The sequence below is a fragment of the Aethalodelphis obliquidens genome, unplaced genomic scaffold (assembly GCF_003676395.1).
Source record: "Aethalodelphis obliquidens isolate GAN/ISIS:26980383/991018 unplaced genomic scaffold, ASM367639v1 scaffold86, whole genome shotgun sequence".
Taxonomy (NCBI): domain Eukaryota; kingdom Metazoa; phylum Chordata; class Mammalia; order Artiodactyla; family Delphinidae; genus Aethalodelphis; species Aethalodelphis obliquidens.
In genome coordinates this window covers 1,675,416-1,702,066 of record NW_020838030.1, presented here as the reverse complement: position 1 = coordinate 1,702,066, position 26,651 = coordinate 1,675,416, and the positions used below count along the sequence as shown (strand labels likewise).

General features: G+C 46.0%; 2 protein-coding genes and 1 non-coding gene across 10 annotated transcripts in view; 1 reads left to right on the top strand and 2 right to left on the bottom strand.

The window, feature by feature from the left end:
* NR2C2 (nuclear receptor subfamily 2 group C member 2) overlaps positions 1-7,090 on the bottom strand; it is a 90,089-nt gene extending 82,999 nt beyond the window's left edge. For 3 of the 5 annotated variants that reach the window (XR_003430145.1, XM_027093866.1, XM_027093867.1), the window contains exon 1: positions 6,769-6,876. The gene's annotated coding sequence lies outside the window, so the exon portion shown is untranslated. Of the gene's footprint in view, positions 1-6,768 lie in introns of all 5 variants that reach the window. The other 2 variants (XM_027093869.1, XM_027093868.1) reach the window with 2 other exon arrangements.
* An 11,634-nt stretch (positions 7,091-18,724) lies between these two features.
* FGD5 (FYVE, RhoGEF and PH domain containing 5) overlaps positions 18,725-26,651 on the bottom strand; it is a 116,613-nt gene continuing 108,686 nt past the window's right edge. For 2 of the 4 annotated variants that reach the window (XM_027093684.1, XM_027093683.1), the window contains 3 exons: positions 25,758-25,886; positions 20,762-20,916; positions 19,359-19,934 (listed from right to left, as the gene is read on the bottom strand). In XM_027093684.1, the coding sequence (XP_026949485.1) occupies positions 19,898-19,934; positions 20,762-20,916; positions 25,758-25,886 (321 nt within the window). In that variant the 3' untranslated portion in view covers positions 19,359-19,897. Of the gene's footprint in view, positions 19,935-20,761; positions 20,917-25,757; positions 25,887-26,651 lie in introns of all 4 variants that reach the window. The other 2 variants (XM_027093682.1, XM_027093685.1) reach the window with 2 other exon arrangements.
* LOC113613328 (U6 spliceosomal RNA) lies at positions 21,727-21,829 on the top strand. The gene has a single exon (XR_003430182.1). It is a non-coding gene; the product is annotated as a U6 spliceosomal RNA (small nuclear RNA).

The window sequence follows — 26,651 nt, the reverse complement described above, 5'->3', positions numbered from 1 at the left end:
CTGCAGGCTAATGTAAGTGTTCTGAGCATGTTTAAGGTAGACAAGGCTAAGTTACGATGTTTGGTAGGTTAGGTATGTCAAATGCATTTTCGAATATATTTTCTTTTTTAATTAATTAATGGCTGCATTGGGTCTTGCTGTTGCGCGTGGGCTTTCTCTAGTCACAGCGAGTGGGGGCTACTCTTCGTTGTGGTACATAGGCTTGTCCTTGCGGTGGCTTCTCTTGTTGTGGAGCACAGGCTCTAGGCGCACAAGCTTCAGTAGCTGTGGCACACGGGCTTCAGCAGTTGTGGCTTGTGGGCTCCAGAGAGCATGCTCAGTAGTTGTGGCGCACAGGCCCAGGTGCTCTGCAGCATGTGGGATCCTCCTGGACCAGGGCTCAAACCCGTGTCCCCTGCATTGGCAGGCGGACTCCTAACCACTGTGCCACCAGGGAAGTCCCCTTGACATATATTTTCAACTTACAAATAACCCCATCATAAGTCAAGGAAGATCTGTACATGCCTTTTGAAAATTTTCCTACTTTAAAAAACTGTCTTTTACCTCTTCAGAAAAGAGACATATGTTATAAATTTAAAATTTCTTAAAAAAAATCTGTACTGTATTAATTATGTCATCAAACATATCCTAATTACCACTCTTTTCAGCCAAAGGCTGACATGCACTTTGAGATTTGTGCTTTTAATCTTGGTAAAAGGTGACTTTTCAGTAATTCCAGGCTTATTCACCTCATCAACCTAGTAGAAGGAAGCATTATTGCAGAAGCAATGGATGAGTGGAGAGAAAGAGAATGAGGGCAGTACAAATGACATTTCTGTAATGTTCTACAAATAATACATAATCAGATTCACTGTACAATAAATACCACCAGGGGAAATGCATCCTGAAGCCTGCTGGCATTGTTTAACTTCTTAAGAGCCATCCAATCTCAGCTGTCTATCTTTCTCAGTGGAGACCTGCCTGCCACATAGAGGTAGGCAGTTATTGGAGTTTTTATTGGAGGTGCATGTGTGGGCAGCCAGGTAAGAAACTTTTTTTTTGGCGTAGCTTCTATTCAAACATGAACAATAAAGGTAAGTAAGGTGGCTCCCAGTAAAACCATAAAACCTTCAAGTTTGTGTCTGGCCCTGCCAGCCTCTCATTTCTCTCCCCACTCTTTGAATAGCATTCACTTCATTTTCCAGGCCTCAACACCGTCTCTCATACCTTCCACTAATCCAGTGAGAGAATGATATGCTCTTCTATCATTGGCAGAAATTCCCCCCTATCAACATGTTAACACTTCCAGGGATTAGAATCATCAGGGTTACTGTCGATAATTTTGGAATGAAAGGTTTCACCTCCTATTATGGACTTCAGGCCTCTTATTAGAGTGGAAGAGGTATCACACTCTGTCCCTGAGGCTGGGTTTCATGATTATAGGCTACCTGGGGCCCAGGGGTAATCAGAAAGATAGCTGAGCATCTGAGCTAGCCTGTTCCTTTCCCATCCTTAACAATTCCCTTCCCATCCCTCTGCTCCAAGACTCCCAGATGCTGGGGTATGAATCTGCTCTTTCTGTCCCCCTAACAGTACCCTATGCCAATGCCCTGATCTGGACTTTAATGTCTTCTATCCACTCCCCCCACCATCACTGTGAGCTATGCTAGTTGACTGTTCCCAGGGAGTCTTGCCTTTTTGTACAGAGCCCCTGCCGCTTAAAGCTCTAGCACTCAGGGCACCTGAAGAAAGAATGGGAAGCAAGTAGCAGCAGTGCGTGACAAGGGATATGGGGAAGGAATGGCAGGATGGGACAGAGTCACAAAGAGAATCTCAGCCCCCAGGCCTATTAGGTTGAGGCAAGTGAAACTCCAACAGGTAAGAGGATATCTTTTACAACGTGTGACAGATTAGGTTAAAGATAATAATACATGGAGGGAAAAAGTCTACATCTAAGCTGCTCATAACCAGCAATAAAGTGAAAAGAGATAAACTAACCTCTGACAGGTGAGTTTTGCATCAGGTGTGAGGCTAGACTTGATGAGCCTTAAGACTGATTCCTTCCCAAATTCCCCCTATGCAGTATTGATTAAGGGGGACTAGTATCTGCTCTACGAGGTGCTTTGGGACTAAAGGAGCACATGGCACATAGGTAAGCAAACTCAGGGATAAAAATCCCAAATGAAAGCCCTTAATACGTGGAGACAGTCAGGCAGCTAGACACATGAGGCCAGTGTTCAGGGCCAAAGTTGAAGGTGGGCTGATCCACACAGGCCCACCTGCCTTGCTCTCTATGCCATCTGGATAACAAGTGGTCCCTGTTTCTGACCCAAATCTCAGTGTTGGCTCCCCGCCTCCCCATTTTACAACTGGGGAATGTATAAGCCTCAGAGAGGCTACCCACTCAAGATTCCAGAGACAGGCGAGATACACTGTCACTTGACTCCTTGGAGACACATGCTAAAACTTCCCAGAAGTCCTCATGAAGTGACGTTATTACACATAGGTTTTCCTTCTTTCTGTAAAGGCATGTGCATGAAAACAAAACTTCAAGGTCACCATAAATACAACTGTTGAAAGCAATAAATAAGTAATTTAATGTTATAAGATAATATACACATACATATAAATATATATATATATTTAGCTTTTTCATTAAACTATCAGTTCTTTGGTTACCCTGAATTAGGTAGTTCAAGGAATCAAAAGTGTTGGATTGAACAAGTGATACCAAAAAATCCTTCAACAGGATCGAAAAGAAACATCCAAAAATAAATAAATAAAAGGGTGGCTGTTGTTTTAAAAATACCACAACACTTTATTTGTAAAATCTGTATTATATAAGTCAACAAAAATTTTCTATTTACCATGCTTTTAAGCAGAAGCTTGATATATACCTGGCAAAATGTGCTTTTAAACTTGGTAAAGCAATCACAAGGTGATTTTCAATAATTCCATTGCATGAATCAATTTATCTTTGGAAAGATTTTTTTTTTTTTGCGGTACGTGGGCCTCTCACTGTTGTGGTCTTTCCCGTTGCGGAGCACAGGCTCCGGACGCGCAGGCTCAGCGGCCATGGCTCACAGGCCCAGCCGCTCCGTGGCATGTGGGATCTTCCCGGACCGGGGCACGAACCCATGTCCTCTGCATCGGCAGGCGGACTCTCAACCACTGCGCCACCAGGGAAGCCCAAGATAACTATTTTAAATTAATGGCTACAGAGGCTGAACTCCCAACTCTCTGCAAACCCATTAAGTCTTCTTCTCTGTTCTTTGATCTCCTGTGATAGAATAAGACCAACATTTTTTATTTCAAGAAAATCACACTGGTGCTTTGATTTTTCAGTTAAAGTAAATGGCATGATTATTTTTGGCTGTTTACTAATGAGTTCCATGCGAACTCATTAACTTTCATGTAATTTACCTTGTAATACAACTAATTATTAAATTATCTATTTCTTGTCTCAAAAAGACCGCCCATAAATCAACATATTAAGTGTGTAAAAAAGGATTTATGTGGGTTATCTTACCCATATTCAAGTTTGCAGGCAGTGCCATATCTGTGAGGAACCACTTCCTGAATTCATCCAAATACCATAACAGATATTTATTTTATTGCCGGCACTGCTTCTGAATTGCTAACAAGCCCACATAAAAAGGCACCATCAATGAGCAGCAACTTAGTTAGCAGTGATATCATAAATTATAAACTATTCATTCACTCAACAAGTAGTGCCAGGCACTCTGCTAAGTGCTGGAAATATAATGGTGCCCAAAATGATTCCTGCTCTCATAAGGTAAGGGGAACAGGTATCAATCAAACAATCACATTATGGAGTGTAACTATGAAATGAGATAAACGTTAAAAAGGAAAAGAAGGGCTTCCCTGGTGGCGCAGTGGTTGAGAGTCCGCCTGCCGATGCAGGGGACACAAGGTTCGTGCCCCGGTCCAGGAGGATCCCACATGCCGCGGAGCGGCTGGTCCCGTGAGCCATGGCCGCTGAGCCTGCGCGTCCGGAGCCTGTGCTCCACAACGGGAAAGGCCACAACAGTGAGAGGCCCGTGTATCGCAAAAAAAAAAAAAAAAAAAAGAAAAGAACACAATGTAAAGAAAAAGAATCTGATCTAGACTGGCATTGGGCATCAGAGAGCGATTCCCTGAGGAAGCGATGCTTAAGCTGACATTTGCAGGACTAAGGTGTATGGGGGGCGGGGGGGCAGGGGGCAAATGAGGACTGCAGGCTGAGGGAACATCATCTGAAAGGGCCTGGGGTAAAGGTAAGCCACACTTTCAAGAAAACTGAAGGCAGGCCAGTGTGCTTCATGCACAGGGAGCTAGGGATACAGGGATAAGAAAATGACGTAAAGTCTTAGAAAGGTTTTAAAATAGGGAGCAGGCAAAGGACCTCTACCATTATATCCTGCTAGGGCTTTAACACTATAATGCCTGTAAGAGAATTCTGTAAACTGTAAAGCACCCCACACTTTTGTTAATAGTATTAGTTACACTACTTTGTTTTCTAAATAAACTTTTGGTCTGGATGCCAAGTGACTAGCTGAAAGCAGAAGAGCCAAAACTAGTACCCCAGTGTTCTAATGCAGTGTTTTGCCCCTACACCACACTGCCTAAAAATCTCATTGTTTGCATCACTTAACCAGTCCAATGTCTTTACCAGACAGCTAGTGCTTCATGACAACAATAACTCCAATTGTGAGCATTTACTATACGTCACTTTTCTAAGCTCCTTATTTACATTAAACTCATTTAATCCTCAATTCTAGAAGGAAGGTTCTATTTACTGTCCAGATGAGGACAATGAGCCTCAAAAAAGTTAAATAACTTACTCAGAATCACAGGGCTAGTAAATATTGGCACTGTTACCCACAACACTATTTAGCTTCTGCCTACAACATTTGTGTGGGTATGTGTATGTATGCAGATGTATTAGGGAAAGAGGGAGAGAACAGAACTCAGGTGTATAGAACTATATTCACATACTTGACACCCACCAATGTCTTAGTCAACTAGCGCCTGGGTAATAGCGGGGTTCAGGAAATATTTGAGGAATTGAGGATGAACACAAGGGAATGACAAAGGATTTGAATCTGGAAGTAAAGTGATTTTCTGAGGCTTTCCACCAAGTCATGTATTCAACAGGTATTCATTTCACGGCTATATTTTCCTCGACTCTTTCGTTGATTATTAAATTAGAGATTTATTCTCCATCACCTTTGTCATATTTCACATACCTCAGCGTGGAGGTAGAGGGGAATAATGTACGGGACAACGAACGAGCTCTCCAGCCTCACTCACACCAAACGCCTTCCCTCCTGGGGCTTTCTTTGCATTTGCTGTTTTCTCTCTCACGCTATTCCTTCCTTGGGTTCCTCCATTCAAACATCACGTCCTCACGGAGCCCTTCCCCGACCATTCAATCGCAGCTGCGTCAGGCTTTCAACACATCCAGTTTCACTTCACTTACTTCACAGGATTTACCACTCTCCGAAATCACCTCTTTAATTGTCTATTCACCCTACCCCCAATTATAAGAGGGCAGGGGCCTGGTCTAGCTGGTTCTCTGGATGTATCCCCAGTGCCCCAGACTAAGCAAATACGTATGTAATCAATGAATGATAAGAGAACACTCCAGATTCTCCTCTGTTCTCTCAAGCCCTCAATATCCTTAGGCTTTCCACTCCGGGTGGCTCCACACTCCATTTTCAACAACAACACCATTTTTCCATTACTCTGAGGTTCGGAAAGTAGCCTGGACTCCATTTTCTGAGTTGAGCCCCTCAAACGATCTGAGAAGGGAGGTCCGGCCTGGCAAGAACGCCCATCCTCCCATTTCACAGTCGATGAAATTGAGCCTCATACGGGCAGGAGCCCTAAGGTGTCCAGATTCCAAAAAGCCCTTCCCACGAGCCAGCGCCCTGGGTTCAGGATGCTTCAACACCTTTATTACTATTGTGCCACAGCACTCATTCTGGACGCGTTCCACGCGGAGGACACGCCCGGGCCCTAGCCGCGCGCCTCACGCTCACCCGGCCGCGCCCCCGCCCCGCCCCCGGCGCCCTGGCCCCACGTCGCGCCCCGGCCCCACGTCGCGCCCCGGCCCCACGTCGCGCCCCGGCTTCTGCTCCCACCCCGCCAGGGCTCCCGCGACGCGCGGGGACCGCCCCCTGCCGACAGATCCAGTCAGCAAAGCCTCGGGGGGCGGCGCCGCGGGGCCCCGGCCCTCCTATCTGGGCGCCAACTGGCCCACCCAGCTGTCGCTCACAAGCTCGCGCCCGCACCCGCCTTCCTCCCTTTCCTCCACCCTCCCCTTCAGGAAAAAACGGCGGTTGGGCCGCAGCGGCCGCCAACTGCGGGCGGGAAGCGGAGGGTAGAGGAGCCGGGGAGCGAGAGAAGGAGGGACTGCAGAAAGGAGGAGGCGATAGAGGAGGAGGAGGGGAGCGTGGCCCAGCAGGAGCCATCTCCGCCGAGAACAAAATGGCGGCGTTGGCGGAGGGCCAACTGTGAGGCGGGGCCGCGGCCATCCCCCTCCGCCCCCACCCTCGTGCCGGCCGGGCCGGACAGGGGTAGCCCGCTCGCTCCGCCGGCCGCGGGCGGGGAGGGGAGGGGAGCGGCCCGGCCCACTATGCAAAGCGGTTGGCGCCGGCGCCGCCGCCCCGTGGCAAAGGTAAAAGGGTCGGGTTCAGCCGCCGCCGCGGCGCCTCCATGTCCGCGCGCCAGGACCGCCCCCTCCGCCGCCGGCCCGAGCCCGCCCCGGCCTTTTTTCAATTTTACCTCAGGATTTGGCGCCAAAGCGACCTCGAAGCAGGTCCCGTGTCTGCGGCGGGCGGCCCCCGGCGCGGAGGGCAGGGCGCGGGGAGGCCGGCTTCCCGGCGTCGGCGGATGGCGGGAGCCCCGGGCCGCGGGCTCGCAGGTCAGCGGGCGAGAGACGAGACGCCCAGGTGGGAGTGGGGCGGCGAGGGCGGGCCCGAAGGCGCCGCCGGGGTCGCGGGGAAGGAGGGGTTTGTTATTGTTTTTGTCAGCGAAAGGTCAGAGTTCGTGACCCCGGTGCCGCCGCCGCCGCCGCCCGCGCGCTGGTAGGAGGAGGGCGAATGTTCTTCTTCCTCTTCCCAGAGCCAGCCTCGCTGCGGCCGCGGGGGGCGGGCGAGCACGCGATTGGCTGAGGCGCGCGCGCGCAACGGAACGCGGCGGTCGCGCTGCTCCGTCCGGCCCCTTGGCGGCCCGGCGGCGGCGGCGGCGGCGGGCGCAGGGCGCAGGGTTTCGCGCAGTCGCCGGGGTGTGTGCCCCGGCTGGGTCCGCACCGCTGCAGGGCCACCATGTAGGTTAAATGCCGAGGTCGTCGGGGTAAGGGGTTGGTTGGTCGTTTTCGAAGGCCAGGAACGCCGGGTACCGTTATTCAGGGGCCAGCCCGTCCCTCCCAGGGGCCCGCGAGCTCCTCGAGGCCGGGTAGGGGCTGTGTTCTCGCTGTGACGTCCTCCACCCCGGCCCCCGCCGAGCTGAAACCTCTGTGTTGATTGAGGAAGCAATGAGAGAGCGGAGAGCCTGTAGGTCGGAAGCGGGTGGTTTGTTGGGTGGGTATTGAACTGTTTGTGCCCTACTCGGTATAGATGGTCCGAGGAGGCACCAGTTTCTGAGAGTATCAGGTCAAGTGCATAAAGAGTATCGCGATTTGAAACGAGTAAACCATGCTTAAATGTGTATTAAAAAACTCTTTGCAGGATTGCTTAAATTATATAAATACAATTGCTTCTCTTGAGCCTATGAATCTTGGGTTGTAGGTTTTCATTAGCTACTTCTCTCTTTTAAGTGGTTTTGACTTGCTTTGGAAGGTGTGGACCACTGTTTTATCAGGGATGCCCTGAAGTGCTTAGGCCAGACTCCTTGATCACCATGCTTTCTCTGTAGGCCGAAGATCCTCTGCTAATTGATTTTTTTCCTGCACTTTTCATCTTTATTATGATTACTGACTCCAAGGTGGATGGTTTAAGCTTTTTTCTTAAACAGTGGCCATTTGGGCTTTTATCAGTGTGACCCCAGATTTGAGTATTTTGTCCATAATCTTGTAAAATTTTTATTTGATAGGAAATGCTTTAAACATTTTCCTTCCTTGTTTTCACCTTGCAAGGAAGTAAGTGGAGAAAAGAGTTAAATTTATAATGTCGTGGTGAACCACAGATCCTGAAGCTGGAAGGGGTCTCAGAGATGATATGGTTGAATCCTCTTCTGGCAGAAAGATTTTACAGGAGAGGCAGATGAGACCAGAGAGGTCAAATGATATGCCTAAGGGAACACAGTGCTTTGATGGTAAATCCTTGTAAACATGGACTGCTTTGTAATTGTGTACTTTTTTTCCCAAAAATTGTTTTTAATGTTATATAATACTTACAGATATAGTTTTAAAATACACACTTAAATGAGTTTTAAGGGTTTTTTTGGCAAATTATAATTGTTCTAGATTTTTAAATGAATACTAAAAATAGTTAATGTTTCTATGATGGCTTATAGTTTTCTTAATTTTCTCCATTTAATACTCAGCAATTCTGGAGCAAGGCACTGTTATTTCATTTTACTAAGGCGCAGGAACTGACACCCAGATAAGTTAAGCAACCTTCCCAGTGCTACAGGTGCAGAAAGTGAAGCCAGGGCTCTAATCTAGTCCTTTTCACCTTAAGGTTTATGTTGTAAACCATGCTGCATCAGTTTGCTTTGTTTGTAGTAGTATTCAGTAAAATTTCCAGTTAAAACAGGGATCCTCAACCCCTGGGCCATGGACCAGTAGCAGTCCATGGCCTGTTAGGAACCGGGCGCACAGCAGGAGGTGAGTGGTGGGTGAGCAAGCGAAGCTTCATCTGCCGCTCTCCACCGCTCCCCACCGCTCTCCGTCGCTCACGTTACCGCCTGAACCACCCCGCACCCCTCCTTCTGTGGAAAAATTGTCTTCCATGAAACCGGTCCCTGGTGCCAAAAAGGTTGGGGACCACTGGGTTAAAAGGTTAGTTGTTCAATATTAAAAGTAATAGCAAAGTTCACAATCTTGATGGGCTTGAGCTCTTTTCGTCCCCTGAAGGACAGAAGCACATGTACATACACACACAGATTGCAAACAGTATCAGCAGGTAAAAGGCTTCTGCAAGCTGAGGGCACCACTGCCATAGTGCTATTTTTTGTTCCATTGTGTTTTTGGTAGAAGCTTTTAGTGAGAACTCTTAAATGGCTTTGTAACACTTGATGGACTTTATAATCACAAAAATATTATACATTTTGTGTTATACTAGCTATACTTTTTGACTGTTAATATGATGTATCCACATTTGCATTAACAGTGCTTTTAACGTTTTATCAGCCTTTAAAATAAAGTGTTCTTAATTGCAGAGTGTACTTCAGAACTGCCAGGCCCCCCGTTGGGTCTGAAACTGTAAGCTTTGGGTGGGGCCTGGCATCAGCACTTGTACTGAGCATCACAGATCATTCTGATGCACACTACAGGCCCAAATCACTGATCTAATTCCAAAAATGTGTGGCAGAAAAAAGAGACAAAACTTTTTGTTTAACCTTTTAAAAGAATCTTTTTTAACTCCTTAACTATGCCTGAAGATTACTCATTGACAGGGCCAGTGGCTCAGTGGGAATGATATATCCAGCAGTACCCAGCCCTTGTGTGTGCATCGCCTCAGCACCTACCCATCCTGAGCCCTGTATCGAAATGTGCCTTGTCCTGCTCTGTCTCAGCCCTTAACACAGTACCTAGTACAGAAGTACAGAATGGGCATGAAGTGGGCATTTCCTTTTTTTTTTTTTCGGCCGCACTGTGCAACATGTGGGATCTTAGTTCCCCAACCAGGGATCAAACCCGCACCCCCTGTGTTGGAAGGTGGAGTCTTAACCACTGGACCACCAGGGAAGTCCTGCAGTGGGCATTTATTGAATGAATGCTTTTCACAGCAACAGTGTATGGTAAACAGTGTTCATATCATCATCCCATTTTTACAGATGAACTCTGTAAAGGTTTTGGTGACTTCCTGGAGCTGAGATATGAGCCTGGGGCTTCTAGCTCCCTACACAGTACTTGTGAATGAGATCGAGGTGTTCCCTCCTCTGGTCCTCGGGCAGGTCTTTTTTCCCACAACACTTAAGCAGTCTGTTCTGCAGTCATTAACTGAGAGCAGGAACTAGATCATGCGGTTTCATTTTGTACCTAACAGAGTAAATGTTTTTTGCCATCCAAGCTTATTTTGAATTTGCATTTAAATGATAAATGTTGAGTCAATGAAAACCAAGTTTTGACTAAATAGTTGTAGATGTGCTAAATTTTTAAAATTACTATTATCTAGTAGAGATTTTTTTTTTTTACCTGTAAGGGTATGGCTTTTGTGATAGCATAAGTAATGTTTTTTTTATTTTCATAGACTAGGAAGACAATAATTACCTTTGTAAGTACTTAACATACATCTATATGTCAATTTTTCTATAATAGCTTATGCTTTATTACTATATACAGTAATCAGTTTCTGAAACTTGTTTCTCATTTGTATAATTGACATGTTTATAAAATAAACTTTTAAACCTCACGTAATTGTTGCTAGCCTTTTTTTTTTATGAATTTGGTATCTGAAGAGACATAATCATTGAATACCAGATTGCACATTCCTTACACTTACACATTATCCTGTTTAATCTTCATAATAACCCTGTGCAGTAGATAGTGTTATCTTTTTTCTTTTTTTTACAACTGAAGAGGCAGAGGCCTTTAACAGAGTAAGAATAACTTCTCCAAAGTCACGTGGCTAGCAGGTGGTGGAACGTTTATTAATAGTTATTTCTGCTTATTTCTTCTCTTTTGTCCTTGAGGACTTCGAAAGGAAGAAAACCCTCTTCTGCCCATCTCTGTGATTCTGTCACAGTCAAGCTCTGTCACAGTAGAAGGTTACTTGCGGAGGTCTCAACCTCTGTATCAATGGCCCTTGTTCTTCCCAGGAAGAGAAAGACCGACCCTGCGGTGGATGGATGGTTCTGGAACACAGGAACACTGCCAAGTGAGTCCTGAGCCCCTCCAGAATGGCTTTTATTGAGAGTTATGACCGTTTGGTTTCTGACCTGGGGCTTCCCATGCCTTAGTAAGTTGTACTTGGCTCAGGTATCTTGGAAACATGATAGAAAATCAGATTATCAGAAAAATGCACCTGCCCTTAGTCCCATTTTAGAATATGCTCAGGAGAATGTCTTGTTTTTAAATGTCGTCTAATTGGGACTCTCAGTGTTTAGGCTGTGGCCTCTCCCGTTGCGGGTGCTCCGGACGTGCAGGCTCAGCGGCCATGGCTCACGGGCCCAGACGCTCTGCGGCATGTGGGATCTTCCCGGACCGGGGCACGAATCCGTGCCCCCTGCATCGGCAGGCGGACTCTCAACCACTGCACCACCAGGGAAGCCCAGGCCTGGAGTTCTTTACTAACCCAGCACCACCTCAAGAGCTAACCCACGTGGGACTACCAGCCTTTCACTGATGAAGTCTATAAGTTAAATAGTAGCATTCCTTGAGTTTCTTAAAGAAATTATTTCCACCCCACAGCCTGTTCACTGCAGGCCAGGGAATGCACCTCAAAGCAGAAGTTCTTTGGAAAAGCCTCTCCCTTAAGTGCTTTGCTTTGGATCCTGCCCTTTCCCTTGGGGAGAGATGGGATGCTGCCTGAGGCTTCTGGCTTTCAGGAGCCTCTGGTTACACTGTTAAGACTGAGGGTCTAAACAACAAATCCCCTTGGTTTTACCCTCAAGTTTGGCCCCTCCTCTACTGGTCCCTAGTTTAGGTCTTATCTTCATCTCTATGCCCCTGTGTAGTTCCGCTGTGTAGTTTCCTAGCCTTCCTAACCAGTCTAACTAGCTGCCTTCCTCATTCATTCATCCTTGCTCCCTTTGTGCTGCTGCTGAAACAGAGCCTCTCCTAGCCCTCTTCTATTTATGAAGGTCTTTAATAGTTCTGCATTGCTTAGGGCTGAAGTAAAACCTCAGATGCCTCAGGTGGGGCCTTGGGGGAGGGTGTAGGAGTCTGGCAGACAATCTAAGGGAGGTTAATAAACTGATACAAACACAATTAGTATGTTAAATGGTGGTAGTGACACCTGGAGAGCTCAGTACCCACTTAAAGGGGTAGAGCCCCTCATCAGCTCCTGGAATGTGGTCCAGAGATGACGCATCTCAGATTTCTCAAGAGAAACCAGAAATCCAGATTTGTAAACATAAAAATTTCTTAACTTTAAAATGTTAGCAATTTGCAAATGGTTTTTAAACTGTGCAGGCCAAGCAGCGTCTCTTAAGCATGGTTCTGGGCCTCAGAACCAGTTTAGGACCTTGGACTAATCATAAAATACAGACTCCTCAGTCAGGGCAAATGAAAGTCCTTCATAATGGGTCTTTTCAGCCACCTTCAGATTAGAGCGTCATTCAGGGGTAGTCTCCCAACAAAAAAACTGTTGAACTCAAGAATTTTGATTCCTTCTATTGAGCACACATTTTCATCTCAAGGAACGGGAACTTCGCAGGCAGGAAACAGGAGCCCCCCGTTTAGAAGTTGAATCCAGGGACTTCCCTGGTGGCACAGTGGTTAAGAATTCGCCTGCCAGTGCAGGAGACACCGGTTCGATCCCTGGTCCAGGAAGATCCCACATGCCGCGGAGCAGCTAAGCCTGTGCGCTACAACTACTGAGCCTGCGCTCTAGAGACCACAAGCCACAACTACTGAAGCCCACGCGCCTAGAGCCAGTGTACCTCAACGAAGAGTAGCCCCCACTCACTGCCAACTAGAGAAAGCCCGAGCGCAGCAACAAAGACCCAGTGCAGCCAAGAATAAAATAAATAAAATTTAAAAAAAAAAAAAGTTGAATCCAAAGTGTGTTTCCTGTCTCCTTCCAGGGCAGTCACTTGTCTGTAGGGTGGAGTCAGGGGATGAGGGTCTCATGACTCCTTACAGAGACTCCACTGGTGCTCCTGTTGAGTCCCACCATGGCCTTGAGTCCCACCATGGCCTTCCCAGATACGGTGCCTCCGGCTTCCAAGCCTCTCCGGAGGCAGGGGCTGATATGTCTCACTGGCATCTCTCCCAGGGGTCACTATGGTATTAGCTTTCTCCTCTGCCAAGTTAGCTGCCACTGTCCACGCATGTTATATCTTCCAAAAATGAGCTGGCCATTTCCATACCCTATGCCTCTTGGATTTTCTTTGTCCTTTAGGTTATATCTCTTTATTCATTTACTGTCCTTTTAGTAGGTTTTGGGAGGAGCCAAGAAATGCATGTTTCGCGATTATCTAGGTGTTTCTTGAGACTCAGGTTTCAACGTGAAATTTGACTTGTTCACAGACGTTTCAGAAATGACTTAGGTAAATCAGCATTTCTCTGTATTAGGAAAGTCATTGTTTATGAGCGTATCAGAGTTTCAATCAGCAAAGTCTGTCTTTTCACCACAGGATGTAAAGTCAGTTTCCAGAATAACTGAAAGAATCTGGGTAGCTTTTCCATGAATTTTATATGTTTTCCTCTTTGTAATATTTTGAAGCATTCAAAAAATAAAACTGGAAGTGTCATTACATTTGAATATGTGTCTTTAGTTCTTCTGCTTTGGCTCATTATGTGTCTGACTGCAACTTTGTGCTCTTTATTTTTTTTTCCTTACCTGATACTCTTAGGCTAGTGGTTTAAAAATTTTTTGACCGTGATCTATAAGTATAAATACATTTTTATCAACAAGCAGCATATCACATATAGTATATACATAAACGTATGACTGAAACAAAAATGTCATAAAATGGTCCTTAAGGATGATGGAATATTCTGCTGCCTTTCACTCCGCTCTTTGGTGTGTGGGGCAGGGGTCGGGTCCTGGTTGTGACCCATTACATTGATTCCATAACTCACTTGGAACTTGGGGGATACTGTCCAGTTTGAAAAACAAGAATAAAAGAAACTCATTTATGGTGCTTTCTTCCTTTTTTCTTTTTCTTCCTTTTCTCTTTTGTCTTGTGCTTTCTTAATACAGATTTTCTCTTGTCCAAGCCTCTCTTTTGCTCTCTACACTGGCTCTAGTTTAACGGCACCCTTGAAGGATGATCAAAGTAGAGAAGAGGCCCGCCGTCATTCTGCTCTGTCAACACAGAATGCCCTTCCCTGTAAGACATCGTCAATTATCTGTGCACCGAAAAGACCCAGACCATGTAGAGAACTCGTCTGCAAAATCACTCCAAGATCACCAGGACATTGTGAGGGTGGCCACGGGGCCTTAAGCTTCTCCAGAGAGAGATCTGGTGGAAGGGGATGTTGTGATGCTGGGCACTGCCTCTGTAGTCCGGCGTCTGGCTCGGTTAGGCTGGTTTCCCCTCAGATGTTCACTACCTTAGTAGTGTATTCCTCCTGATAACGTTTGGCACAGTGTGGAATTCTAAAAGGTGCCTTGCAGTCCTGTCTGACGATAACTAGTGACAGCCCTTGTGCCTAAAACATCATTTCAGACACTCTCGGGTCTCATTTTCTTCAGCTCAGGATCTGACTATACACTGCAGATAGACCCTGTACACTGGTACCACAGACTCCAAGCCTGGCCACAAGCTGAGGTCCCTGCCCACGGACTAAGTTAAGTTTTTACTCTGAAAACCTTCCCAGACCCTCCCAACCCTGGATCCCCAACTTGCCTGTCCACAGTTTCCTGAGGGCAGTTGTAGACCTAGAGAGGGGCACCCCAGAGGAGAGGGGTGGGCCGCGGGAAGAGCCTGAAGCCACCCACACATGCATAGTGGGGCAGCCGTCTCAGACCACAGAACCTATGCAGCTGTCCCCAGGGCCAGCTCTCCCTCTGCTGTTCCCCGCTGCACCCCAAGGGGGCAGCCTTGGTAAAGTGGCCCAGGTTCTGGCTGCAGCAAGTTGTACATTTGTGGTCTGTCACCCCGACACACTGCTCTGGCTTCACATGACCAACACGCCCCGGGCTGTGCATTGCTTGCACTGGCTTGATTTCACTTCTGGAAATAGCCCCCTTCCCTTAGGGGTGCAACCCCCCAGGACACAGAAGTGTTCTGTGAACACGTGCTCTCTTCCCCTTGGAACTGGTGTGGCAAGGATATGATGGCTTCCTTCCCAAAATAAGACTTCTTGTCCATTCTCATAGGACACGTGTTAACTATAACCTTCGGGCTTGTCTTTTCACCACAGGACGTAAATTCATAAAGGGTTTGAGAATAGCAAGTAATTGATCAATTTTTAGGTTATTATTTATAAATCCATCATAGGAATTCTAAGCTATTCCATTATGTGAGAGAAATGGGCTGAATCCCCAAGGTTACTTACCTTAAAAATCCCTCATATTTGAGTATGCATTCTAACATGTCAATTATTGAATAACCCTAGAAATGTGAAATGTTAAATTATTTTTAAAGCATGTGTACTTTGGGTTTTAAATATCCAGATCCCCATTTTAAGTTGAGGTAAATCTTGTGCATATGATTGCAGAAAAAACAGAACTGTATTCATTGTTGCAATTAGTATATCGAAAACACTGGATTATGTACATGGATGGTACCTTACGTGACAACATCTAAGGATTCTGCTTGGAGAAAAAAATGCACAATTTTTCTCTGACTCAACATTGTGTTTGTTATACTGTTGGAAAAAAGGTCCTACTGATTGGTCCTGGGCAGTTAGAGATTTCTGTTGATTTTAGGAGGGACTTCATGTTGCAAGTGTCAGAAAATTGCTGAGTATCAGCTCACACACATTCGAGGGAGGCACCACAGGGGAGCAGTTACAAGCATGGGTTTGCCAACTGTGAGTGTGTGACCCCGGGCAAGCGACCTAACATTTCTATTCCCCAGTTTCCTCATCTGCAAAATGGGGATAATAATAGAAAAACAACTCACCTCAACAGGTCCTTGGGAGAATTAAATGGAGGAGCGGGGTTAAGGTGCTTAGAGCCCTTCGTGCCGAGATGTTTGCTATCATTTGTTGTTAATCACACAAAGGTCTTCTACGAGCCCATGAGAGATCAGTGCTGTTTGGCTGCTGATTTAATAATTGTGTTTATTAGGGGCTTAAAATACCAATAACATCAAACCAGCCTCCCCAATGCCACTTACAGTAATATTCAGCAAATATATAATAGATGCCCCAATGATGGCTGTGTAAGTTACTCTATCACAGAACATCCCCCAAATCCATGGCAAGGCACAGCCCGTGCACTACACTAATCCAAACCATAGTCTTCTTTCCAGAAGATGTGGTCCAGAGAGTGGCCACTGTGGGTGAATCCCCCCAGCCGCCTCCACCAGCTCCCTCTCCCCCAGCTGACTGGTCTCTGCCAGTCATAGTGGTGCCCTTGGCAGTGACAGCTCAGTAAGTGTGGTCCTGGAGCCGTGTGGAGGGTCTTCTGGGTGCTTCTAAGAAGAAGCTACAGGGAGCTGGGCCCCCTCCTTGGGGGCTGTGAATAGGCCAGCGGTAGCTCGCATCACTGGGGGCGGTCACCGGTCAGCCTCTTGGGAACCAGCCCTGGAATCAAGCTGACAATGGACGACAGGTCAGTAACCCAAAGAGCTTGGAGCTTGGGGGATACTCTCTAGCCCTGAACCTGCCCTGCTTTCCCACTTCTTGTTGAGCTGATTTCCTAACTGTCTAAACCAGCGTGAGGTTGGTTTCCCTTTACTTGCTATTGGAAACAGACGACTTAGTGTGGATACATTTGTCCTCTTGACTGACACTTAATACGTGGAAGCACAGAAGTTTCCCTGCTCACAGCAGCCGCGTATCACAGGCTGAATCCGTGAAGGGAAGAATATTCCAGCATGTGGTTGACTTTGCCCCACAGCAGAAAGAAACTCGGGGGCTTCCCTGGTGGCGCAGTGGTTAAGAATCCGCCTGCCAATGCAGGGGACACGGATTCGAGCCCTGGTCTGGGAAGATCCCACATGCCACGGAACATCTAAGCCTGTGCACCACAGCTACCGAGCCTGCACTCTAGAGCCTCCGAGCCACAACTACTGAGCCCTCATGCCACAACTACTGACCCGCGCGCCTAGAGCCCGTGCTCTGCAACAAGAGAAGCCACCCAATGAGAAGCCCACGCACCGCAACGAAGAGTAGCCCCCGTTCACCACAACTAGAGAAAAGCCCGCGCACAACAGCAAAGACCCAATGCAGCCAAAAATAAAAATAATTTTTTTAAAAAAGGAAAAAAAAAGAAAGAAACTCGGGTTCCATCAGCTCCTACCACTCCCACCCCAGGTGGCCTCAGTCCCCACGTAGAGCCTCAGTGTTCAGTGATGCCATTTATACTGTCAATCAAACGAGAGGCTGAACTAGATCGGAAAAGGACTCTGACCTGGTTCTGGGGCTACAGCAGGGCCGTCAGGGTCGGTGCACACCAGCACACCACCTGGGCATCAGCCCCTCACGCCTCACCTGCCCAGGCTGCTTCCAAAAGAGAACGAGTGGTCAGGGAATCTATCAGCCTCAGCAGAACAACTCAGAGTATATTTCTGACATGTATTAATAGAAGACTTATTAGGACCCAGGAGCTCAATCAGTGTCCCGGGTCACTACCATGTTCCAGTGTGCTCTGCGTTAGTGACAACGAACAGAGTTCTTCCTGCTTATGAGTCCAGACTGGAGAGACACATCCAGTCTCAGGAAAGCTGTGAAACCACCAGAGTGTAAAGTAAGTGCTACCTGCTTTCCAGTGTCACAGCCTTCGGTCCACTTCTACAAACGCCAGGTGTGCGCTGTGTCCCCTGATCTCTTTGGGAAGCTGGAAGGGTCTCCGGGTGACAGGTGAAGGCACCGGGGCTCAGGGCTCCTGGAGTGTGTTCTGGTTTCTAAGCCACAGCACAGCTTCCTCTCTAGAAACACAGCCTCTGCTGGGGATGTGCCCAGGGGCTTCCCTGTGCCTGGGGAGAGCAGGTATCGTGGGGCCTTGGGCAACTACTCCTCCAGCCTCTGGGCCCGAGTTACTCTGGGCTCACCCAGTGGACAGACGGTGACATGAACATGTAAGATGAGCTGGCCAGAGAGAAGGGCAGGGGAGGGACAATGAACCAAATCAACCAGTAGAAATCGGATGAAATGAGTCCACGCAGAACCATGGGGAGGCCAGGTGAAAACAAGGCCCAGGTAACCAGGCAGATCCTCACCCAGTCACACGCGAGCTGTGCAGGACCTCTGTGGCTACTTCTTTGACAAAACCCAACCAGTATGTTTTAGCTACAACCCAGGTGTTTTTCTCAGGGTTAACTATTCACTGAGAATAAAAGCCCTATCACATCTTCTTTACGGAGTATCAGAAGCAGGATGTTATACAGTAAAAGAGGCCTTCCAGATGACTTCCAGACATAATTCTACCCGGAGCTCAGAAACTGACAATGGGCAGTGGCACGGGCAGGTTGGAGAAGCGCCCACTTCCTTGTGCTGAAGTCTTGTTGTGCTTTCTAAAGGCTCAAAGGGTCTAGAAGGCCCATTTCAATATGTCTGATGATGAAAATGAAAGTCCTCAAAAATTAATAAGAAGGCCTCTCTAATCACTTACTTTGAATCATTAATTAAATGTTTGACCAAACATTTTAAAAGAACTGCAAACTAGAAAAAAAAATTCCCCTAAAAATATTTAATGTAAATAACTCCTGGAGATGGTGCTTTTTACAAAATGTTTGTCAGCAAATGCCTTTTTCAGGGGACAGGGCAGCAGGAAGATGGGGACAGGACATCAGAAAGTGTGATGATGGTTTTTTATTTCGATGAGAGTAACAAGGAGTCCCCCCACCACTCTGCTTTATGTAAAAACACGTCCAGCATCATGAGCAGCAGTCATCAGCGGGGAGGTGACTGAGCCCCAGGCGCCCAGAGAGGATCTTCAAGCCACTATTTCTGTGCTCCCTCACTGTGTCCAGAGCCACTGGCCAAGACCACGAATTCACCTTCTGATTGCATCTTGTTTTCTCTCCTTTTGTCTCTTTCAAGGCTTCAGGAATACAGCAGAAGGATCACCGTGTCGAAAACAAGAAGAGTTCTCACAAGCGTAACGACGTCAGCTTGTGCGGGGTAAACTCAGGAAGGCACACAATAAATTAAAGCAGACCTCTGTCTCTTCGGAGGGTCTGCAGTGACCTCTGGGGGCGGGGGCCGGATCTGCCAGCAGTGGAGTTTCCCGCACTACTCTGGCGTTGGGACTGCTGTGGGGAGGAAGGAATATCTCCTTTCGGAAGCCCTGTCGGTCTGCAGGTCGAGTGGGCGGGCGGGCACTTGGAGGAGAGAGTCCTCCCCTTGTGCTCCAGTGCCACGTGGCCCTGCACCCTCCGTGGTAAGGGAGACCCTCCTGGTGTCGCCTCCTTGCGCCACAGCCAGTACTGGTGGCAGATTAGTCCACAGGACTCCATCTACCATTTACTTAAGTAAATCCCTTGGAAAAAATAAAACTGGAGGTTGTTGCTCAGTAAAACAATAAAGTGCTTTTGATGAGAGTAGCTGTTATTTGCTGGTTGTTTCTCATTTCACCTGAGGCACTGACATCAACAACGTGAAAGGTCATCATGTTTACCAGGAGTAAAAATTGTAAAAGCTTGTTTCTACTAAAAAGCTTGCATTTCTAAAATGTACTTCTCTATTGGTTTCCACGTCTTCATGTTACTAAATTTTAACTCACTACTGGAAAAGGAAATAGTTTATGCCTGGGGCGGGGGTGGAAAACACGAAGACAGAAAAGGTCCATAAATATCCCTTAAGGGTTCCACTTGTGAAGGTGTGAGAGAGGGGTTACAGCAAACAAGGTCAGCCCCCATGCTGAATCGAGATGTGTGTCCAGATGAGTGGAGACACAGATTGGCTTCTGGAAGGGTCCACGCATCAACCTAAGAGTGTACTCTGAGTCCACGTGCTTGATAACTGCTATAACACACTCGCATCTTCCATGGCTTCGATCCACCTGCAACACAGAAGAGAGGGGACACTTGGTGTTGAGGCTCTGCCTGGAACCCTGGTCACGGAACCCATGAATGATGAGACTACGTTATTATTAGCCTGAAGTCAGCAACCGTGTCCTACTATATTTGTTTCCCTAGCATTTAGCAAAACGCCTAGAGTACAGTGCAAAGGTTGCTGAATCAATGCACACCTGTGTGAATGAGTCATAATACAGGCAGACCTCATTTTATTGTGCTTTGCTTTACTGTGCTCAGAGATACTGCATTTTCTATAAGTGAAGGTTTGTGGAAACCCTATGTCCAGCAAGTCTAGCAGCACCATTTTTCCAACAGTATTTGCTCAGTCTGTGTCTCTGTATCATATTTTGGCAGTTCTCACAATATTCCAAACTTTTCCATTGTTACTGTATTTGTTATGGTGACCTGTGACCAGTGATCTTTGATGTCACTATTAGAAAAACATCATGACTTGTTAAAGGCTCGGATGATGGTTAGCATATTTTAGCAGTAAAGTTTTTTCAAATCAAGGTATGTACATTTTTTTTAGATGTAATGCTATTGCAGAGGTAGCAGACTACAGTATAAACGTAACTTTTTACGCACTGGCCAACCAAAAAGTTTGTGACTCGCTTTGCTTCAACATTCGCTTCACTGTGGTGGTCTGGAACCGAACCCGCAATATGTCTGAGGTCTGCCTGTGAATTTAAATCTGCTGTTCTGCTGTGGCCCGAGGGGACTTGAAAGGACAGGATGGATGGAGAAGAACAGAAGCCAAAGCCCAGGGCGACAGCTCGTTCCCTTCTGAGAGACAGACTAGTTATTTTGGTACCTCTGAGCCGAATTGGTATCCTCTGCTTTGAAGCTATAAAATACGGTTTTCTTGTGGTAAAGGTGAAAAATAGGTCCTACTTCGCTGCTGCCCTCCTCCTTTTCTGGCGCAATGGTGAAACCTAGGAGGGGCATGCTCTCCAAGGCCACTGTGTCCTGCAGGGAGGCAAAGGGAAAAGTGATGTTAAACACGGCAAGATACCCAGTCAGCAGCTTAACAGTCACTGATGCTTCCAATGTAACATGCACGACGAGCCCCTCTGTGTGGGGCATCTCTGGCAACGGTGCAATTATCACACACATACTCTTCACTCCCACTTCCCCGCCAGCACCAGTCACGAGGAAGAAAAGAAACTTAACATTTTGTGACAGCATTTAGGGTCCAGGCACATTCACTTTCATATTATCTTGTTTAATCTTTGTACCAATCATAGAAGGTGTCACCCCCATTCTAAGAAGAAACTGAGGCTCAAGGAAGGTAAATAACTCCCCAAGATCACCCAGCGAGTAAGGGGCAGAGCCAGTGTTTGGACTCGAGACCACTTTCTAAAACCCCACATTCTTTCCACTGACTCGATTTATCAGTGACTCAGATTTCTAGTGTTACCCTCGTTAACGTATTCTGTACTCATTCCCCCAGGTCCTCTTTCACAGCGCTTCAATATGGAGCACTCAGGGTGTCCGTGCTATAGAGCTGCTTACAATTCAGTGAGATGCACCCAGAGAACACAGATGAATCTTAAAATCACAGTGCTTAGTGGAAAAAGAAAGAGCTTTTTATATATAAAGATATTTTTATACACACATATTTATGTAAAAATACATGTTCATAAAGAATACAACTTTATAAAATCACATATAAACAAAGATATATAATTAGTTAAGCACATTAGAATGATTGTGGGAGGAGGGGGGGAGTAGAGTTTGTGTCTAAAAGGGAATCAATTTTCAAAGACTGCTAGATCAGTGCTCCTTTGGCAGCACATATACTAAAATTGAAACGATACAGAGATTAGCATGGCCCCCGAGCCAGGATGACATGCAAATTTGTGAAGCGTTCCATATTTTTATTATACAGCAGAAACTAACACACCATTGTAAAGCAATTATACTCCAATAAAGATGTTTAAGAAAAAAAAGACTGCTAGATCAGAAAAAACTTTTGACAAAATTCAACATCCATTCATGATAAAAACTCATAGCAAACTAGGAATAGAAGGGAACTTCCTTAATCTGACCAAGGGCATCTATAAAATACCTACCAGTAACATCATACTTAAGAGCGAAATAGTGAATCCTTTTCTCTTAAGATTGAGACAAAGCAAGAGGATGCTCACCCTTACCAATTAAATTCAAAATTGTACTGAAACCTCTAAAAAGAACAAAGTTGGAGGACTTACATGACCTGACTTAAGGCTTACTATATAAAGTTATAGTAATAAGACAGACAGTATGGTATTGGCATAAGGTTTGGTAAATATATCAGTAAAACAGAATAGGGAGCCCAGAAATAGACCCACACTTCGTCATTTAATATTTAATAAAGACACCAAAATAATCCAATAAGAAAAGGAAAGTCTTTTCAACAAATGGTGCTGGAACAACTGGATATCCACAGGGGAAAAATTGAGCCTTGGCCCCTATCTCACACCATACACAAAAATTAATTTGAGATAGACCTAAATGTAAAAGCTAAAACATTAAAGTTTTCAAAAGAAAATATGGGGAAAACAACTTTGTGACTTACAGTAGTCGGAAGTTTCTTAGGACATGAAAGCAACAGCCAAAAAGGAAAACATTAATTGACCTCATTAAAGTTATAAACTTCTGTTCACCAAAAGATTGATTCATTCATTTAAAAAAATGAACAGACAAGCCACAGACTGGGAAAGAATATTCACAAAACATCTATCTGATAAAAGACTGGTAGCCAAGGTACAGAAAGAATTCCTGTAACTCAGTAACAAACAATCTACTCTAAAAAATGGGCAAGAGATCCGAACAGACACTTCTCAAAGAAAAAAATATATATAGCCAACAGACACACGAAAAATATCATTAGTCACTAGGGAAATCTAAATTAAAACCACATTAAGATACTACCACACCCTCACCAGAATGGCTAAATTAAAGACTGACAATACCAAGTGCTGACAAACACATGGAACAACCAGAACTCCCAAATTTACCTACACTGTTGCAGGGACTGTTAAATGCTACACCATTCTGGAAAAATGTCTGCTAATTTCTTAGAAGCCAAATATATACCCTTCTGTGATCCAGAAATTCCAATCCTAGGTATTCACCCAAGGTGAAATAAAAACTATTTTCACACAAAAGCCTGTATGCAAAAGTTTAAATTGGCTTTATGCATAACTGCCTCAAATTGGAAACAACTCAAATGTCCTTCAACTGGTGAATGGACAAACTGGTATATTCACAAAACGGAGTACTACTCAGTCATAAAAGAAATGACCTACTACTGAATGCAACAACATGAATGAATCTCAAAAACATGCTGAGTGGAAAAAGTCACACATGATTCCATCTGTATGAAGATCTAAAAGAGATAACTAATATGCGGTAGGAAAAAAATCAAAACAGTGTGTTGCCTCTGGGGATAGGGGTGAGGTGGGGATTTACAGGGATATTCATTAGTCAAAACTCAACAGATAGTATCCTTAAGATTTGTGTACTTCATTATATATAAATTGTACCTCAAAAGAAAAAAAAGATACAGAAATATTGAACTCTTAGGAGGAAGTATACTTGAAAAGCATCAAAAAGTAAGACGGATGAGAGATGAATAGATATTTGTTCAAGGAAGTATAATAAAATGTTAATTGTATAATCTAGTTGATGCTTATAAGACCGTTCACTGTAAAATTCCTTCAACATTTCTTTATGTTTGAAATTTTTTAAACATAATAATAAATATATTAACTAAATAATAAAATATTGGAAAAAATTTAAAAGATTCCTATGTATTTCTGATAGTCACTCTCTCCCAGGACTGTTACTGACAGCAAGTTACATCTGGTTTGGGTTACCTCAGGGTACGTGACGGGGCTCATGGTAGTGTAGACAGTGAAAACTGGCTATCCATTTTATCAAATTTTTTTCTTTGATGGAATTTGAAAGCTTGGTCCTGTCATTGGTTTAGGCTTAGTGAGAAACTGTACAAGTTCCTCTCTCTGAAGAAGTGGCTTTGGAAGCATACTTAAATCCGTCTTTTAAAATTAACCCACACTCTCACTTCCATGACAACTGTTGCTCGGGACCCGGGGCCTCTGGGTTTTCCATTCTCAAACAGGATCCACTCTCTTTGGTGGTTGGTTAATTATCACTAGCCTTTGTTCATCTGTCTAAGCCAGTATTTCTTCCCCAAGTGTGTTTTCCATGAGATGCTCTGTGAGGAAGGGCCTGCTGTCAGGCCACCTTGGGACTCTCCACATCCTGGGGACCCACAACACGCCGTTGTTCGTTAGAGACTCAAAAGCACTACTGTGAGGAAGTCCCACAAACTGTCTACTCAGGGTTCTCTCAGAACCCAGTTCTCAGAGGGCCCCTGCGAGTGTCCTGTGGAATGCCTCCTTAGGAAGATGCCGCTCTGGGTTGCAGCACATTTCAGATTGTTCCAGAAAGATCCACATTCTCCTCAGCACGGAGAGCCCCATCTGTGGACCCATAAGCGAAAGGCCCCCTCAGGGGAGGGCTTGCCTCACACAGTGCCCGAGTCACTCAGGCCCACAGTGGGTCCCCTCTGTGTGTCTGCGTCCCTCCTGGCCTCTGGGATCCCTGAAGATGGGGCTGACTGCAGCCGGCGCAGCTGCAGGCCCCTCATGAGGGAAGCTTTATGCCAGGAAGAAGGCAGTGCCTTCTGCCCGGATGCCAGCATCTGTGGTCAGGGGAGAAGGGCCAGCCCTGTGCTGATGTGCACATCCTTGTGGGTAAAGCACCTACCCTGTGCAGCTGGGCAGAATGCATTTAAGTCCCATTTTCAAAGCGGATTTTGCCTGTGGAAACCATCAGATGGTGGGGCCTGGACACAGAAATCTTTCACATTATCCCACACGTTCAGCCTGGGCCAGGACCAGAGCGCCCCCTGCTGTACAGCCAAGCTCACACCTATCTACTCCAGAAGCAGGCTTGATCAAGGCCCTCTCTCTGATATTTTAGTAGACGTAAATGTAAGATGTTCCATGATATATATATATATATATATATATATATATATATATATATATATACACACACATAAACTTGAGTTTTACTTAGCAGAAGAGTTACCACAAGGCAATATAGTTCCCTGACAAATGCACAGACAAAAAGTAAAGAAGTGGGACTTCCCTGGTGGTCCAGTGGTTAAGAATCTGCCTTCTAATGCAGGGGATGCGGGTTCGATCCCTGGTTGGGGAACTAAGATCCCACATGCCATGGGGCAACTAAGCCCGCGCGCCACAACTACTGAGCCCACGCGCCTCAATTACAGAGCCCAAGCACTCTGGAGCCTATGCGCCACAACTAGAGAGAAGCCCATGTGCTGCAATGAAGATCCAGCATGCCGCAACTAAGACCTGATGCAACCTTAAATAAATAAGTAAGTAAGTATGGTAGCTTCCTCCAAGCTGCTGAATTTTGTCTCAAACAACTGAAGCGGAGAACACAAAGGCGCTCTCTTTTAGGGAGTGCCAGCTTGTCCTGGATGCTGGGGCTGTGATACCCAAATGCTATGCTGCACAAGCTTGCCTGCTGTACCGCCTTAGCCCCACAAAGAAACAGTAAATTACTCAGATTGGAAATGAACGCATGGCTGCATATCCACATGGCGTCCCTCAGTAAACACCTGACCGACGTGGGAACTGACGTGGGAACCAGATGCTAGACTCACACCGCCCTCTGGTGAGGCACAGTGCACACCCCACATAGACAGTCTGAGGCACAAGCTTAACCCACGGGCCCTCACGGGAGAGGAGAGAAAGCAGGAACCACACTACCTCACTGGCCATGTAGGTGTAGAGCACTTTGCCTTTGATGACAAACCAGAGCTTCTTCCAGTGCCTCTTCCCTTTCTTACAACGGCTGAGATAACCGCTGATGGCGGAGCCCTCTCCGGAGGCGGCCACCTGGCAGACGGAAGCAGGGCGGTCAGGGCACCAGGTAGTAGACACGGTTTACACAGAGCCAAAATGACACTGCGAACCCGCTGGCAGGGTGTTTATACTGCTTTGGAATCTGAGACTTGGATGATCTCGGGATCCACCCAGCACCTCAAAGGCAGCAAAACGGTACCATATCTGAGAGACAGGATTTACTGACAGGATTTGCGGATCCTAGACACTGGAATCAAAAACTGCCTGCAGGAGTGCTGCCCCCTGGTGGAGATTCAGATTCCTGGTTCCCTGCCCTCAACCCCCAAGCCCCCAAATTACAAAACTGCAGATATTTGGGGGAAAGTTTCTTCCTTCTAAAATTGATTCTTATACTTTTCAGCTTATTTCTTTCTTATATTTAAGAGGGGATCCCTTTTGTACTGTTTATCTGAAAGGTTTTATGACCTCCTGCCTAATGAGTTTGTTAACTCCTCTAAGTAGTAGTAGTAGTGGTTGTGGTCTGTTGAACAGGCTTCATAATGGGGGCTAAGAACACAGGCTTGGAGTAGGACCAATCTAGGGCTCCAGCACAGGCTCTACCAGCTACTAGAAGGGTAATGTCAGGCCACTTACGTCCTCAAAGTCTCAGTGTCCTTACTAGTAAAACTGGAATTAAGTGACATAAGACGGGTACCTGTCAGGTACAGTGCCTGACCCACAGTAAGTGCTCCATAAATATTCACCCTACTATGAGAGCAATAAAGCCAGGTTTTGAAATCATTTCATCTTTCTCATTTT